Raw genomic sequence first — 12,575 nt, 5'->3', positions numbered from 1 at the left:
AGGAGCAACATTCTACACACGCACACCTTCAAAATGAGGGGTGTTCAGGTTTTTTAAACGCAAAATTGAAAGAAATACGTCAAGTTGATATTGACCAAATTTTGATCGTATCACCTTTTACAATATAATTATATGGAACCCCCACCTCCCCTCTCCTCACCACTCTGCAAGGCGTAAGGGTTTATAACAATCTTAGGAACATATCTCGTACCCAAATATCTTCCCTTGCCAAATTTGATTCCATTCTCTTGATTAAGGCTCAAGTTATGCCAACAAAATTGTAAAGGAGTCCCTTTCCTAACTCCCCACTAGAAGAAGGGAGTGGTTCCAAATATCGATAGGAACCATTTTTGTGCCAAATTTGGTTCCGTTTGCTCGATTTGTTCTCGAAATATGCAATAAAAATTGAATGGGATGCTCACTCCTCCCTTCCTATCTTCCCAATGGAGGAAAGATGGGGTCTCAAATAATCATAGAAATATTTCTCGTATTTCAATTGCTTGATTAGTTCTTCAATTTTATAAAAATAGTACATGATCCCCCTCTATCTTCCTATCTCCTCACTGAAAGAGGAGATGGATACTAGAGTTTCAGGGAAATATTTATCGTGTCCTACCCAGCAAACATTTGAGAGGGTATAACTCAGGAACTACAGAATTATTCAAACAAATATACCATATGAAAACGCTTTTTATGAATCAATTTTGTGGTATATATTTATTTTCATAGTATTCCGTCTCACGACATAACTTGACGAACATAATTTGTTAAATTCACTTTGTCCATGGCAACCGTTCTCCAATTTCTTGGAGAACTGGCACCCCTGGCTCAAGCTGAAAGTGTTTTTGTAGTATCAGTTTTTGTTAAGCCGATTTTCAGGTGTTAAATATGTGTTTTTGATAAATAATTTCATTTGGAGCGTGGCTGAAGTATTTGTGCTACTGACGGTTATGGAGGTATAGGTAAAATTGTCGCAGATAACAGGTAATTTAAGAATTCTTATTTTTCGATTTTGCAATGGTTGTGTGATGACGCGTCAGTGCATGGTGGTTCTAAAAAATTCCGCTAGTGACATACAGATGTCACTAGTAGAGTTTAAAAAAGGTTCGCGTACTTTGTGCTACCGACATCTGGTGAGTAATTTTGTTTTTGTGCTAGCGCTATCTAGGGAATGATTTTTTAAAATGTCTGTTAGATATGTGATAAAAATGATAAAACTATTTGTTTTTCAAGATAAAGAGATTGAAACACATTTGTCATAAAACGCAAACAAAATTCAAAAATCCTTTATCCTGAATCAAGTTAACATAATTCTGCGCGCGCGTGTGTGTGTGTGTGTGTGTGTTAGCGTGGTGAAAATTGACGTGAATAGGTTCGTTCGGTCGTCGGTGTTAATAAATAAAGTGTATTAATGCTGCTGGAGCAAGAGAGCAACAATGGTGATTTCCTCCTCCGTTCAGTTGCTTGCGAAAAGTGTACATCAGGCAAGCGAGGCGCGATCGGATGCGTTTTTTCTTTCTTTTCTTTTCCTCTTTCTCTCCCCGTTTGCATAATGCGTTAGAACGTTTTTGCTCGTTAGGTCGTTCTTGCTCTTCTCGTTTTAAACGCGTGAAAAACTTCGGTGAGTTGCACCGGCGCCAAGTGCATTATACGTGTATGACAAAGCCACGTTAGGACGTTTTGCTCTGCTCATATTAAGCGCGCGATAAAATTGTGCATTGTAAGTGTATGGCAATGCCACGTTAGGACGTTTTGCTTTCCTCGTCATAAACGCGCGGTAGAATTCGGTGAGTTACACCGGTGCTAAGTACATTGTATGTGTATGACAATGCCACGTTAGGACGTATTTGCTCTAATTAAAAACGCGATGAACTCGATAGTGTGCGACGCGACGAACATTAAATATTTAACTTTGCTTTGATCACATCCCTTCCCAAAGGGAATCCAGATCTAATTTACCTTCCCCACTGACAAACCACCCTTCCTGTGACGACCGTGGAGATTTAGAGGTGTATTCGGTCTCTAGTAGCAACGGAAGTCGAACTAACAATCCTTCCCTTTCCCCGATGAACCGTAAGGACGTGGCCGGCGCCGTTATTGACCATATAAGATAAGGAACCTTCGAAACGTGTACACAGAAAATGGTAAGCTAATCCCAAGCCCCATTTATTTGGATCTATGTACAATTTTGATGGTTCTTATCAATCACGGAGAAGCAACTACTGAAATGTACGGTTTATCTAAGCTCAAGCTCAAAGGCAACCGTTCTCCAATTTCTTGGACACCCCACATTCGCTAGAATACGCTCCACTTGGTCTAACCACCTCGCTCGTTGCGCCCCTTCTCGTCTCATTTCTACCGGATTCCTAGCGAACACCTGTTTTGAAGGACAGTCGTCCGGCATTCTCCCAACATGTCCTGCCCAGCGTATTGGGCTAGCCTTCGCCACCTTCTGGATACTGGGTTCGCCGTAGAGTCACACTCCGTTCTCCTGCACACCGCCAAAGATGGTTCTTTGGCAGTTGTCGCTCGAATATTTTCTCCGAGTGTACTCAGTTCCTCCTCGAGCAATAAATATCCATGTCTCATGCCCGTACAACCGGTCTTTGTGCCAGGGCTAAGTCTAAGACCGTTACTGCAACTGAGTTGCGTTTCCCGTCTCCTATTGTGCAAAAGGTCCGTCAACAGGCCGTTGTTTTTTAAATTCGAGCACCAACATCTGCGGATATTAAAAACCGCACCTAATGCTATCTAACATATCAAACTCAACGAATATAACATAGAAACACACTTTACCTCAATATCCCAATATCCTCACCTTTAACAGATAAGAAGCAATAGGAACTAATCCTAAAAGTAGTAATTTCCCCAAAAGCTTATGTCAATGTAAAACCGATGAATGATTCCAGAAGATATTGACTCTAAATGTCTACCCCTGAATGAATGCATAACTTTCTTGCTTCAATAGAATTTAAGCATGGGAACTGTAACGTTTGTTTGGAAATTTGGACTAGGAAAACAGAAATAAATCTGCTACTCGAATAACTGAACTTTGAAATAGGTTTTTAAATTTCAAGTTCTAATAAATAAACGGAAGTGAGCTATTACCTAAAAAAACCAAAGATTTTAAATCTCGCTTCCCTCAAAAAAACCTTGTCGATTAAAATCAGTTTGAAGATTCTAATGGTGTAAAATGTGTGCAAAGAATTACTACCCGTCAGTTTGTTTTTTTTTTTCATTTCTAGGAATATGTTAAGCTGTAAAAGACTTGTTTTTGGGGTTCCAAATGGTTGGGCGCGTTTATTTATAGAATATGGTAGAAGTGACAATTGTCGACCAAATCAACAGCATGGTTTAGTGCGAAAGTAACGAATTCTCATGCATCGAACTTGAGCGCTCACCTTCAAAACGTTTGACTTTGATGGCTTGAAGACGTTCTTCACAAATCACAGCAACGAGTAAAAAAAATAAACCGGCGATAGCACAATTGAGTTTGATTAGAAGAGACACCTCTATGATTGAGTTTATGGTTTCAGTTTTGCATAGATCTCGGCTTGGATCGGACGCGTTCCAGAATGGGAACATCGAATTTAGTGATCGTTTTTTTAATCGCTCTAATCAGCTGCCTTTCGGTTACTTCCGGGAGCAGCATCTTGTTTCTTGCCCCGTTCAACGGGCCTAGTCACTGGTTGATGTTGAAGCAAATCATCCGAGAGCTGGTCAGCCGGGGTCACGAAATCACCTGTATCACTGGAATCAAATTCGGCGAGAAGCTACCAAATTATAATGAAGTTTTCATCGATCCTCCCTACCCAATGTGGGACAAGTGTAAGTACGAATCGAATGTTTCTCTTAAAGAATTCTTTATGATATAATAATTGTAATGATTCCTTCATTCCAAATTCCTGTAAGATAATTGTGAACAATCTTTACAATGTCTGTACGGTATTTTTTAAATGCCTGAACACGATAAAATAGATCTAAAGAATCTAAAGGAAATCTAAAATTTTTTTTGAGCATAATTCTTAAAACAATTCAAACCGACAAAATTATTCTTATAGCACACTATAATGCTAGAGGTCTTTCAAATAAAACTGCATTAGACATGTTGGGTGTCTTATTAAATGTGTAAACAAAAAAAGTCCAAAAACTTTCTAGAAAACAGAACAAAAATTTTGTTAACCCTCATCCGTCTCTGAAATTACTACCCGTTAGAGTTCTTGGAGTATCAATTTGACACTTCTTACTAAAACCGCTAGAGCTCTCTCGTTTGCCAACCGATTTTTACAAAATTCATAATTTTTAAATGAATGATTAATGGCATTTCAGTGAACTATACATCCTAATAGGAAGTATATCAAATGAAAGTAATGAAAATTATAGACTGATTTGAGATAAGATTAGGAAGCATGAAAGGTGTTGAAATTGAGCCGAAAGCGGGACATCTTTAAAAAAAAATTCTTATCGTTTGTCTCGCACCATATTATTGTCCAGAAGAATCGATAGGCCGAATTTGCATTGATCTATTCAATGATACATGTAGATGGATCGAAGTACTTGTTTCCGAACCCCGATTTCTTGTCATCTTCAGCCTCGTCATCTGAGGCGATTGGCAATGCTTGAGGTGTTGATGTTTTGCGGGGCGGCGAAACGGTCAAATGGATTCTTCGTTCTGTCGAGTGATGATGATGATTTAGTTTTGTTGTTTGTTGTTGCTGTTGTTGGTCCTTCGGTTGGCTCGGTTCATTCAGTGTGGTGTGTTTTTTCGGCTGCTGTTTCTTCCTTTGTTGGTTGAAGATTTCGTTATGAGACTTCACTATTTTTGGGTAGCTGGTGGTATTCGGTGATTGAACTATTCTACGAACGGCGTCCAGTGTAATGTTTTCTTCCGTTTTTACTTTGAGAACAGCAGTTTCGTATACGTAATACGTATACGGGGCAGTTTCTGTGAGCATCAAAGTCGGAGTTTCAATAATTCCAGTCGTCGTTTTTTTTTTCGTTTTTCGTCTCACATCCAATATTTTTGCGACGATAGCTCTGTTAAAAGTTCTTTCTCGGACATACCGTCAACCTCGTTGCGTCTTACTACACACTTTCTGCTATTTAACGGGTGTTAAATGAAAATGAGAATGTTTTCAACACCTTTCAGTAACTCAAATAAAGAGCGGAAAATTTTCTTTCTCCAAGAAAATTGCTCTTTGGGCTCCCTAGAAACAGTAGGCGTGTTTGGTTTTGCTGGTTTGAATTTAGTCAAAGCAAAGATGGCGTCGAAACAGCACGTGCTCCACGAACGCATTGTACGGTTCTACGAAACGCATTTCCAGCAAGGAAAAAAGTTCACGGTAGCACATTTTAATGAAGAAAATGTACCTGTCAGTACGATATTTCGTATCCTGGGTTCCCTGAACGTAGAGCGGAAGGTTGGAAGTGGTCGTCCGGTGACGATAATGACGAAACAGAGAAAGACATCGTTAAAGAAGCTGTTGGACAACAAGGACGCAACCAGCCTGCATGACGCCGGTCGGAAATATGGCTGCTCCCACTTATTGATCCATCGTACCCTCAAGATGGAAGGAATCGTCTGCAGGAAGAAGACGAGGTCGCCGGAGTACACGGAGGAGCAGATTGAGACGGTTAAATCACAGTGTCGGTGGATGACCAAAAAATACTGCGGGACGTCATTCGTTCTGGCTGGCTGGCGTACCTTGAGGAGAAAAAAAAACCGTTCATGCTGAAAGATCATAACCCAACAAACTTGCCTCAGTGCTGTCCAATAGAGGATTTCTTTGGCTCACTCAGTGCCCTATTGTATAAAAACAATTGGAGGGCCAAGGACACGAAGCAACTGACTACAAGAATCCGGAATTGTATCCGGAAAATGGAGGTAAGTGCCGTACAACGTTCTTGTGAGAGCATCGCGACAAAGTCGCGTCGAACATCAGACCACGGCCCTTACTCAAACAATCACTGAAATTTTTTTAGAAGAAAATACATTATGTTATTAATAAAAAATACTGACATCGATGAAAAAATAACATTTTTATTATATGTGATTGAAAAAATTCTTATTTTTTATTTAACACCCGTTAGCTCGAGATGACGGTCAATTTCAATTGGCGTGCCATCAATGAGCGAAGTAAGGATAAATATCTTTCTGACTTGATCTTTACTAAGAATCTTCAAAACGTACCAGTGCTATTCAATCGACCTTCCGATGATGAACGGATTTTTTGGAAGTTCGAATCCATTTCGCTTTCAAAAATAGGAAACATAATCTTCCGTAGGGGCTTGTGATATAGCTCAGTTGGCAAGTCTGTTGTCTCCTGAGCCGATGTCCGCGAGTTGGAGCCCAAGAGCAAACATCGAACGCAGTTGTACCGGATAAGTTTTTCAATAACGATCCACCAACTGCAACGTTGATGAAGTCGCGAATGCCATAAAAATGGTAAAACGACTATAATCGAAACAAAAAAAAAATCTTTCGTGCACACCTTGAAGTCCATCAATTCCGGATGACGTCCTGGGGAAGGACTCATCCCGTGGAGAACAAACTTGTCAAACTATGTATAGCGATCGGACTACAGTTGAAAGTCGTGGTGTGGTTGGTGGTCAAAGTTTTGCTTAAAAACAATAGCAATCAGATTGGTGCAAAGAGCTATCCATTTTATTACATTCCTCGAGAGCAAGAACAATACAGTATTGTTCTAGATAATTGGCTGACTTATCATTGGAATCGTTACAACGATAATGATGATCGTGATGATGATGATGATTGGAATTCCTCTATAGTACCTCCCTCCTAGAGAAGGTCCGAGCTAATTGATATCGCTTAGGAACGATGACACGATGTCCGGAGCGAGTGACCTTCGTTGTTGGATTGTTAGAAGGTGGTGTTGTAGAGCAGCTTCCAGAGAGATCAGCATCTGCAGTGTATGCTGGTTTAAGGCGATCGATCGAAATTTTCACGTTCTTGCCGTTCATGCTCATGACGAAATACTTCAATTTCCGATCGATGACTTCGAATAGACCAGAATATGGGCATGATAAGGATGGTCTTATAGAATCGTTCCGCACAAACACCTGCTTGCATGTGCTGTGTTTTTGCTGAACGAAAATCTGGGATGAACATTGCCAAGCAGTTGCGAAATAAGTTCGATTCGAAAACCGAAAAAGTGATGTTTGTCGGATATGCTCCGAACGGTTTCCGCTTGTGGAACGGAAAGAAGGTGATTATCGGTCGCGATGTGATCTTTCGCGAAGATGAACTGTTGTTCCGTCCGGAAAAGGAAATGAACCTTTAGCAGAAAAGTGATACCATTGTGTTGAATTAGAGTGTTTCAAAAGATAGTGTCTCGAACGAGAGTGTTGAAGAACCAAATCCCGTTGATATTTTCTCGGATGTTGAAACCGAGGATAAGTATCTCGAGACGGACGACACCTTTCCAGGCGAAACCGTCGTTGAAGAATCGAATATCCGTCGCAGCGGAAGGCAGTGAGCTCCACCAAGTTGGCAACACGATTACGATATGGATGTGTCTGTTTTTGCTCTGAGTACAGAAAATTTTGTCGATGGTATTCCTTCAGACGTGAAGGAGTTGCAGAAGCGAACGGATTGGCCGCAGTGGGAGCGAGCGATTCGGGAAAAACTGGATTCTTTGGAGAAGAACGAGGCCTGGACGTTGGTCGAATCACCAGTCAACCGCAAAATAGTTGACTGCAAGTGGATCTTCAGGATTAAGAAGAGGAGTGACGGCACGATCGAGAAATACAAAGCCAGGCTTGTTGCTCGTGAATTTGCGCAGCGCAAAGGCTTCGACTTTTCCGAAACATATTCGCCGGTAGCCGAAATGTTGAAGGCGCGTATTTTTCTTGCGCTTGCGAACATTGAAGATTGGGATGTTCATCAAATGGACGTTCGAAGCGCTATCCTGAGCGGTGCTTTGAAGGAGAAAATGTTGATGCGCCAACCGCCTGGGTTTGAGGCGGGGACCAAGCTCGTGTGCCAGTTGAAGAAGGCAATATACGGTCTCAAACAGTCTTCTCGCAACTGGAATTTGAGATTCCACAATTTCATCGTTATGTTGGGATTCCGTCGGAGCAATCATGATCACTGTCTGTACTACATGAACATAGATGGTGTGGTTGTGTATGTGCTCATTTACGTAGACGATGTGTTGATCACAGGAAGTTCCTTGCAAGTCATCCAGCAGCTGAAAAGAAAATTTTCATCGGAGTTGGAGATGAAAGACCTGCTGGAAGTTGATAGCTTTCAGGGATTGTGTATCAAGCGAGACCGAAAGGCGAGGGTGATGACAACTAACCATCGGTCGTATATCCGAGGTGTTTTGGATCGATTTTGTATGGGCGACTGTAAGCCGTCATCTGTGCCGATAGACCCGAAACTGCATCTCCAGAAAGGCGTGCCAGGTACATTCACGGACAAGCCGTACCGTGAGTTGGTCGGGTGCCTGATGTACCTCACCGTGATTTCCAGGCCCGATATCTGTACTGCTGTGAATTACTTCGCCGGCTTCCAGTGTGGTGCATTGGAGCAACACTGGGTGCATCTGAAACATGTCCTTAGGTATCTCAAGGACACCGTGGACTATCAGCTGGTTTATCGACGATCAGATGCTGAACATCCGCTGGTAACATTTACTGACGCTGATTGGGGCAACGATCCCAATGAACGGAAGTCGATCTCGGGATTGGTGATCCAGCTACATGGACAAACCGTCGCTTGATGTACAAGGCCCTGTCGTCTACCGAAGCCGAGATGATGGGGCTGCGTCTAGCAAGCTGTGAGGTAATTGGGATCGTGAACTTGTTGAAGTCTGTAGATAGGGAAGTTCAATTGCCTGTTACATTGTTTGAGGACAATCAAGCGTGTATGTCAGTAGTAAATCATCCCAGAAAACTTAAACGGATGAAGCGCATAGAAATTCAGCTTTGTTTTGTAAAAGAGCTTATAGATCAGGGCAAGTTGAAGTTGTGTTACGTTCCAACAGATAAGCAATTAGCAGACATCATGACTAAGGGTTCTGCTTCATCCAAGTTTAGCACATTCAGGAAGATGTTAGGAGAAGTCAATTGAGGCGGGGCATTAACATGGTAGTTATTAGTGCCAATTAGCCTATTTATAGTTTAGTGTGCAACCCCGAATAAGCAACACTGAATACAACCCTGTAAGAGAACAAGAATAAATTTTCATTCCTGTTCACTTTTTATGCGACTCAACACGTGTTTTTCGTTCTTCCGTGGAAATATTGAGAATTTCAACAAAATACTACGCACATGGTTCTTTTGAGAATAAAACATATTTGATTCAAAAACATCAGTGCGTATGATAATTTTACTATGGTAACCATTCTTGTTGTTTATACTAATTAATGATCATTTATCATCAAACCCGTAAGTAAACAAACAAATTTTGAGCTGCTTTCAAGTTTCATAACTTTGAAAATCTTTCCAGAGCATCGGGAGAACACACTAACATTGATCGACTTACATTGTAATTTCACTATTTAAATTAAGCTCCTCGCTCCTGCGAATGTTTATCATAACACACACTAGTTTAATCAGGAAACATATCAATTTTACTAGACACGAAGTAAAACAATGCATCATTTCATTGACAATTTTATAAAACGCAGTCGAATTTACTATGCGCAGCCAAATTGAACACATGGTAAAATAGCTATGCTTAAGGTATTTTAAACAACAAAACATATTTGACTCAAAAATATGGTTATCCGTTGTTCATTTAAATCACGGATTTAGTAGTTTAACTATCCTTTTTTTGAGTGTAGGTGAGGCAAAAATAAATAACTTTTCGACAAAAAAGTGAGCAGTTTTTTAAAAGAGTTGTAATCTATTAGGATAAAAAATTCATGCCGGAATCAAACAAAATCAACAAAACTGATTTTTTCTGTATAAGGCATGCTCAGTTGATGAAATTTGTCAACCTGTTGAATGAAAAACTTCCTTGAACACTTCAAAAAAGTTTTAATTTTGATTTTTTTTTTTCAAGAAACAAGATATGTTAACGGGTGTTAAATGAAAAATGAGAATGTTTTCAATACCTTTCAGTAACTCAAATAAAGAGCGTAAAATTTTCATTCTCCAAGAAAATTGCTCTTTGGGCTCCCTAGAAACAGTAGGCGTGTTTGGTTTTGCTAGTTTGAATTTAGTCAAGGCAAAGATGGCGTCGAAACAGCACGTGCTCCGCGAACACATTGTACGGTTTTACGAAACGCATTTCCAGCAAGGAAAAAAGTTCACGGTGGCACATTTTAAGGAAGAAAATGTACCTGTCAGTACGGTATATCGTATCCTGGGTTCCCTGAACGTAGAGCGAAAGGTCGGAAGTGGTCGTCTGGTGACGATAATGACGAAGCAGAGGAAGACATTGTTAAAGAAGCTGTTTGACAACAAAGACGCAACCAGCCTGCGTGACGCCTGTCGGAAATATGGCTGCTCCCACGTATTGATCCATCGTACCCTCAACATGGAAGGAGTCGTCTGCAGGAAGAAGACGAAGTCGACGGAGTACACGGAGGAGCAGATTGAGATGGTTAAATCACAGTGTTGGTGGATGACCAAAAAATACCGCGGGACGTCATTCGTTCTGGCTGGCTGGCGTACCTTGAGGAGAAAAAGATACCGTTCGTGCCGAAAGATCATAACCCAACAAACTTGCCCCAGTGCCGCCCAATAGAGGATTTCTTTGGCTCACTCAGTGCCCTAGTGTATTAAAACAATTGGAGGGCCAAGGACACGAAGCAACTGACTACAAGAATCCGGAATTGTATCCGGAAAATGGACGTAAGTGCCGTACAACGTTCTTGTGAGAGCATCGCAACAAAGTTGCGTCGAACCTCAGACCACGGCCCTTACTCAAACATTCACTGACATTTTTTTAGAAGAAAATACATTATGTTATTAATAAAAAAAAAATACTGAAATCGATGAAATAAAAAATAACAATTTTTTATATGTGATTGAAAAAATTCTCATTTTTTATTTAACACCCGTTACCCACTCACTGGTCGGTGATTTAATAAGTCCAATTTGATATTTAAGCAAATTTTTTAACTTTTTTCTGTGTTTCAGCCCTCGTATAGCAGAAGAGAGTCAAAATATCATTAAATAATAAAACTTGCATTGAAATTCTAATACAATATTTCTCATTTCATTTCACAGTTCCACTGGCAGCCATCTACAATACAAAAGGATACACCAGCGATTTCAACAATTTATTCATATATTGGCGCCTTGGGCTAGACAACAGCCAATATGGATTGGAAAGCGAAAACGTCCAGCGGTTTCTGAAGCGCGATGACCTACACTTTGACCTAGTGGTTTCCGAACAGTTCTTCCAGGAGAGTTGGCTGATGTTTGCCCACAAATACAACGCACCGATCGTCACGATCAGCACCTATGGATACTCGGATTTCTTTGATCGCGCCATGGGACTTCTAACGCCATGGTCAACGGTTCCACATATGCTACTGGACTACGACGACGGTATGAACTTCAGCCAACGAATCTACAATTGCATCATATCTTCTTTGGACTACATTATCCGTGAATTCGATTACCTTCCGAAGCAAAATGCATTAGCCAAACAGTTCTTCGCTGACCTAGAGCGCCAACGTGGACCTTTGCCTTCTGTGCAAGCGTTACAGAAAAATATTTCACTCATCCTAGTCAACAGTCATCCAATGCTGGCCAAACCACGACCATCAATTACGGGTTTAGTCAACGTGGCGGGAGTCCATATTCCACCCCCAAAATCTTTACCATCTGAGCTTCAACGTTTCATGGACGAGGCAAAACATGGCGTTATCTACTTTTCGCTTGGAGCATACATGCAAAGCTCAGAGATGCCCTTGGAGAAACGAAATACGATTCTGAAAGTATTTTCAAAGCTCAAACAACGCGTCATTTGGAAGTTTGAATCCGACAAAATCGGTACGATACCCTCAAACGTTCTCATACAAAAATGGGCGCCTCAGAGTGACATCTTGGCCCATAAAAACGTGATCCTATTTATTTCACACGGAGGCCAATTCGGAACGTTCGAAGCAATGCATCACGGAGTTCCCACATTGTTTATGCCGTTTTTCGGGGATCAGCACCGCAATGCGAATCGCGCTATACGATCTGGTTTTGCCATGAAGCATTTGTTCCAGGACATCACGGAAGAATCATTCGGGGCGTTAATCGGAGAAATGGTTGATAACAAAAAATACCTTGAAACGGCAAGGGCGATTTCGACTCTGTTCCGTGATCGACAAAACCATCCGATGAACGAGACAATGTTTTGGATCGAATATGTGCTGCGACATAGAGGTGCTGCACATTTGAAATCAAAAGCCGTCAATCTGTCGATTGCTCAATATCTGCTGCTTGACATCATAGGGGCATTAGTGTTTGGTTTATTAGTTACGGTCTTCATCTTGAAAAGTTGTTGTTGTAAGAAGGAAAGGACGAAGAAACTGAAGAATCAATAAATAAACAGCTCCCACAATGAATTTTATTGTCTACAATAAATGATTAATTCAAAGGAAAAA

The 12,575-nt window shown here is 40.9% G+C and overlaps 1 protein-coding gene across 1 annotated transcript; it reads left to right on the top strand.

Moving 5' to 3' along the window:
• Positions 1-3,548: 3,548 nt before the first annotated feature.
• Positions 3,549-12,575, top strand: LOC129745996 (UDP-glycosyltransferase UGT5-like). The gene is made up of 2 exons (XM_055739413.1): positions 3,549-3,828; positions 11,203-12,575. The coding sequence occupies exons 1-2, from the start codon at positions 3,576-3,578 to the stop codon at positions 12,513-12,515; spliced, it is 1,566 nt and encodes a 521-aa protein (XP_055595388.1). The 5' UTR covers positions 3,549-3,575; the 3' UTR covers positions 12,516-12,575.

Source organism: Uranotaenia lowii, chromosome 2 (genome assembly GCF_029784155.1).
Source record: "Uranotaenia lowii strain MFRU-FL chromosome 2, ASM2978415v1, whole genome shotgun sequence".
Classification (NCBI taxonomy): domain Eukaryota; kingdom Metazoa; phylum Arthropoda; class Insecta; order Diptera; family Culicidae; genus Uranotaenia; species Uranotaenia lowii.
Note: the sequence above shows the minus strand (reverse complement) of the source record. Positions and strands in the feature narration are given on the sequence as shown.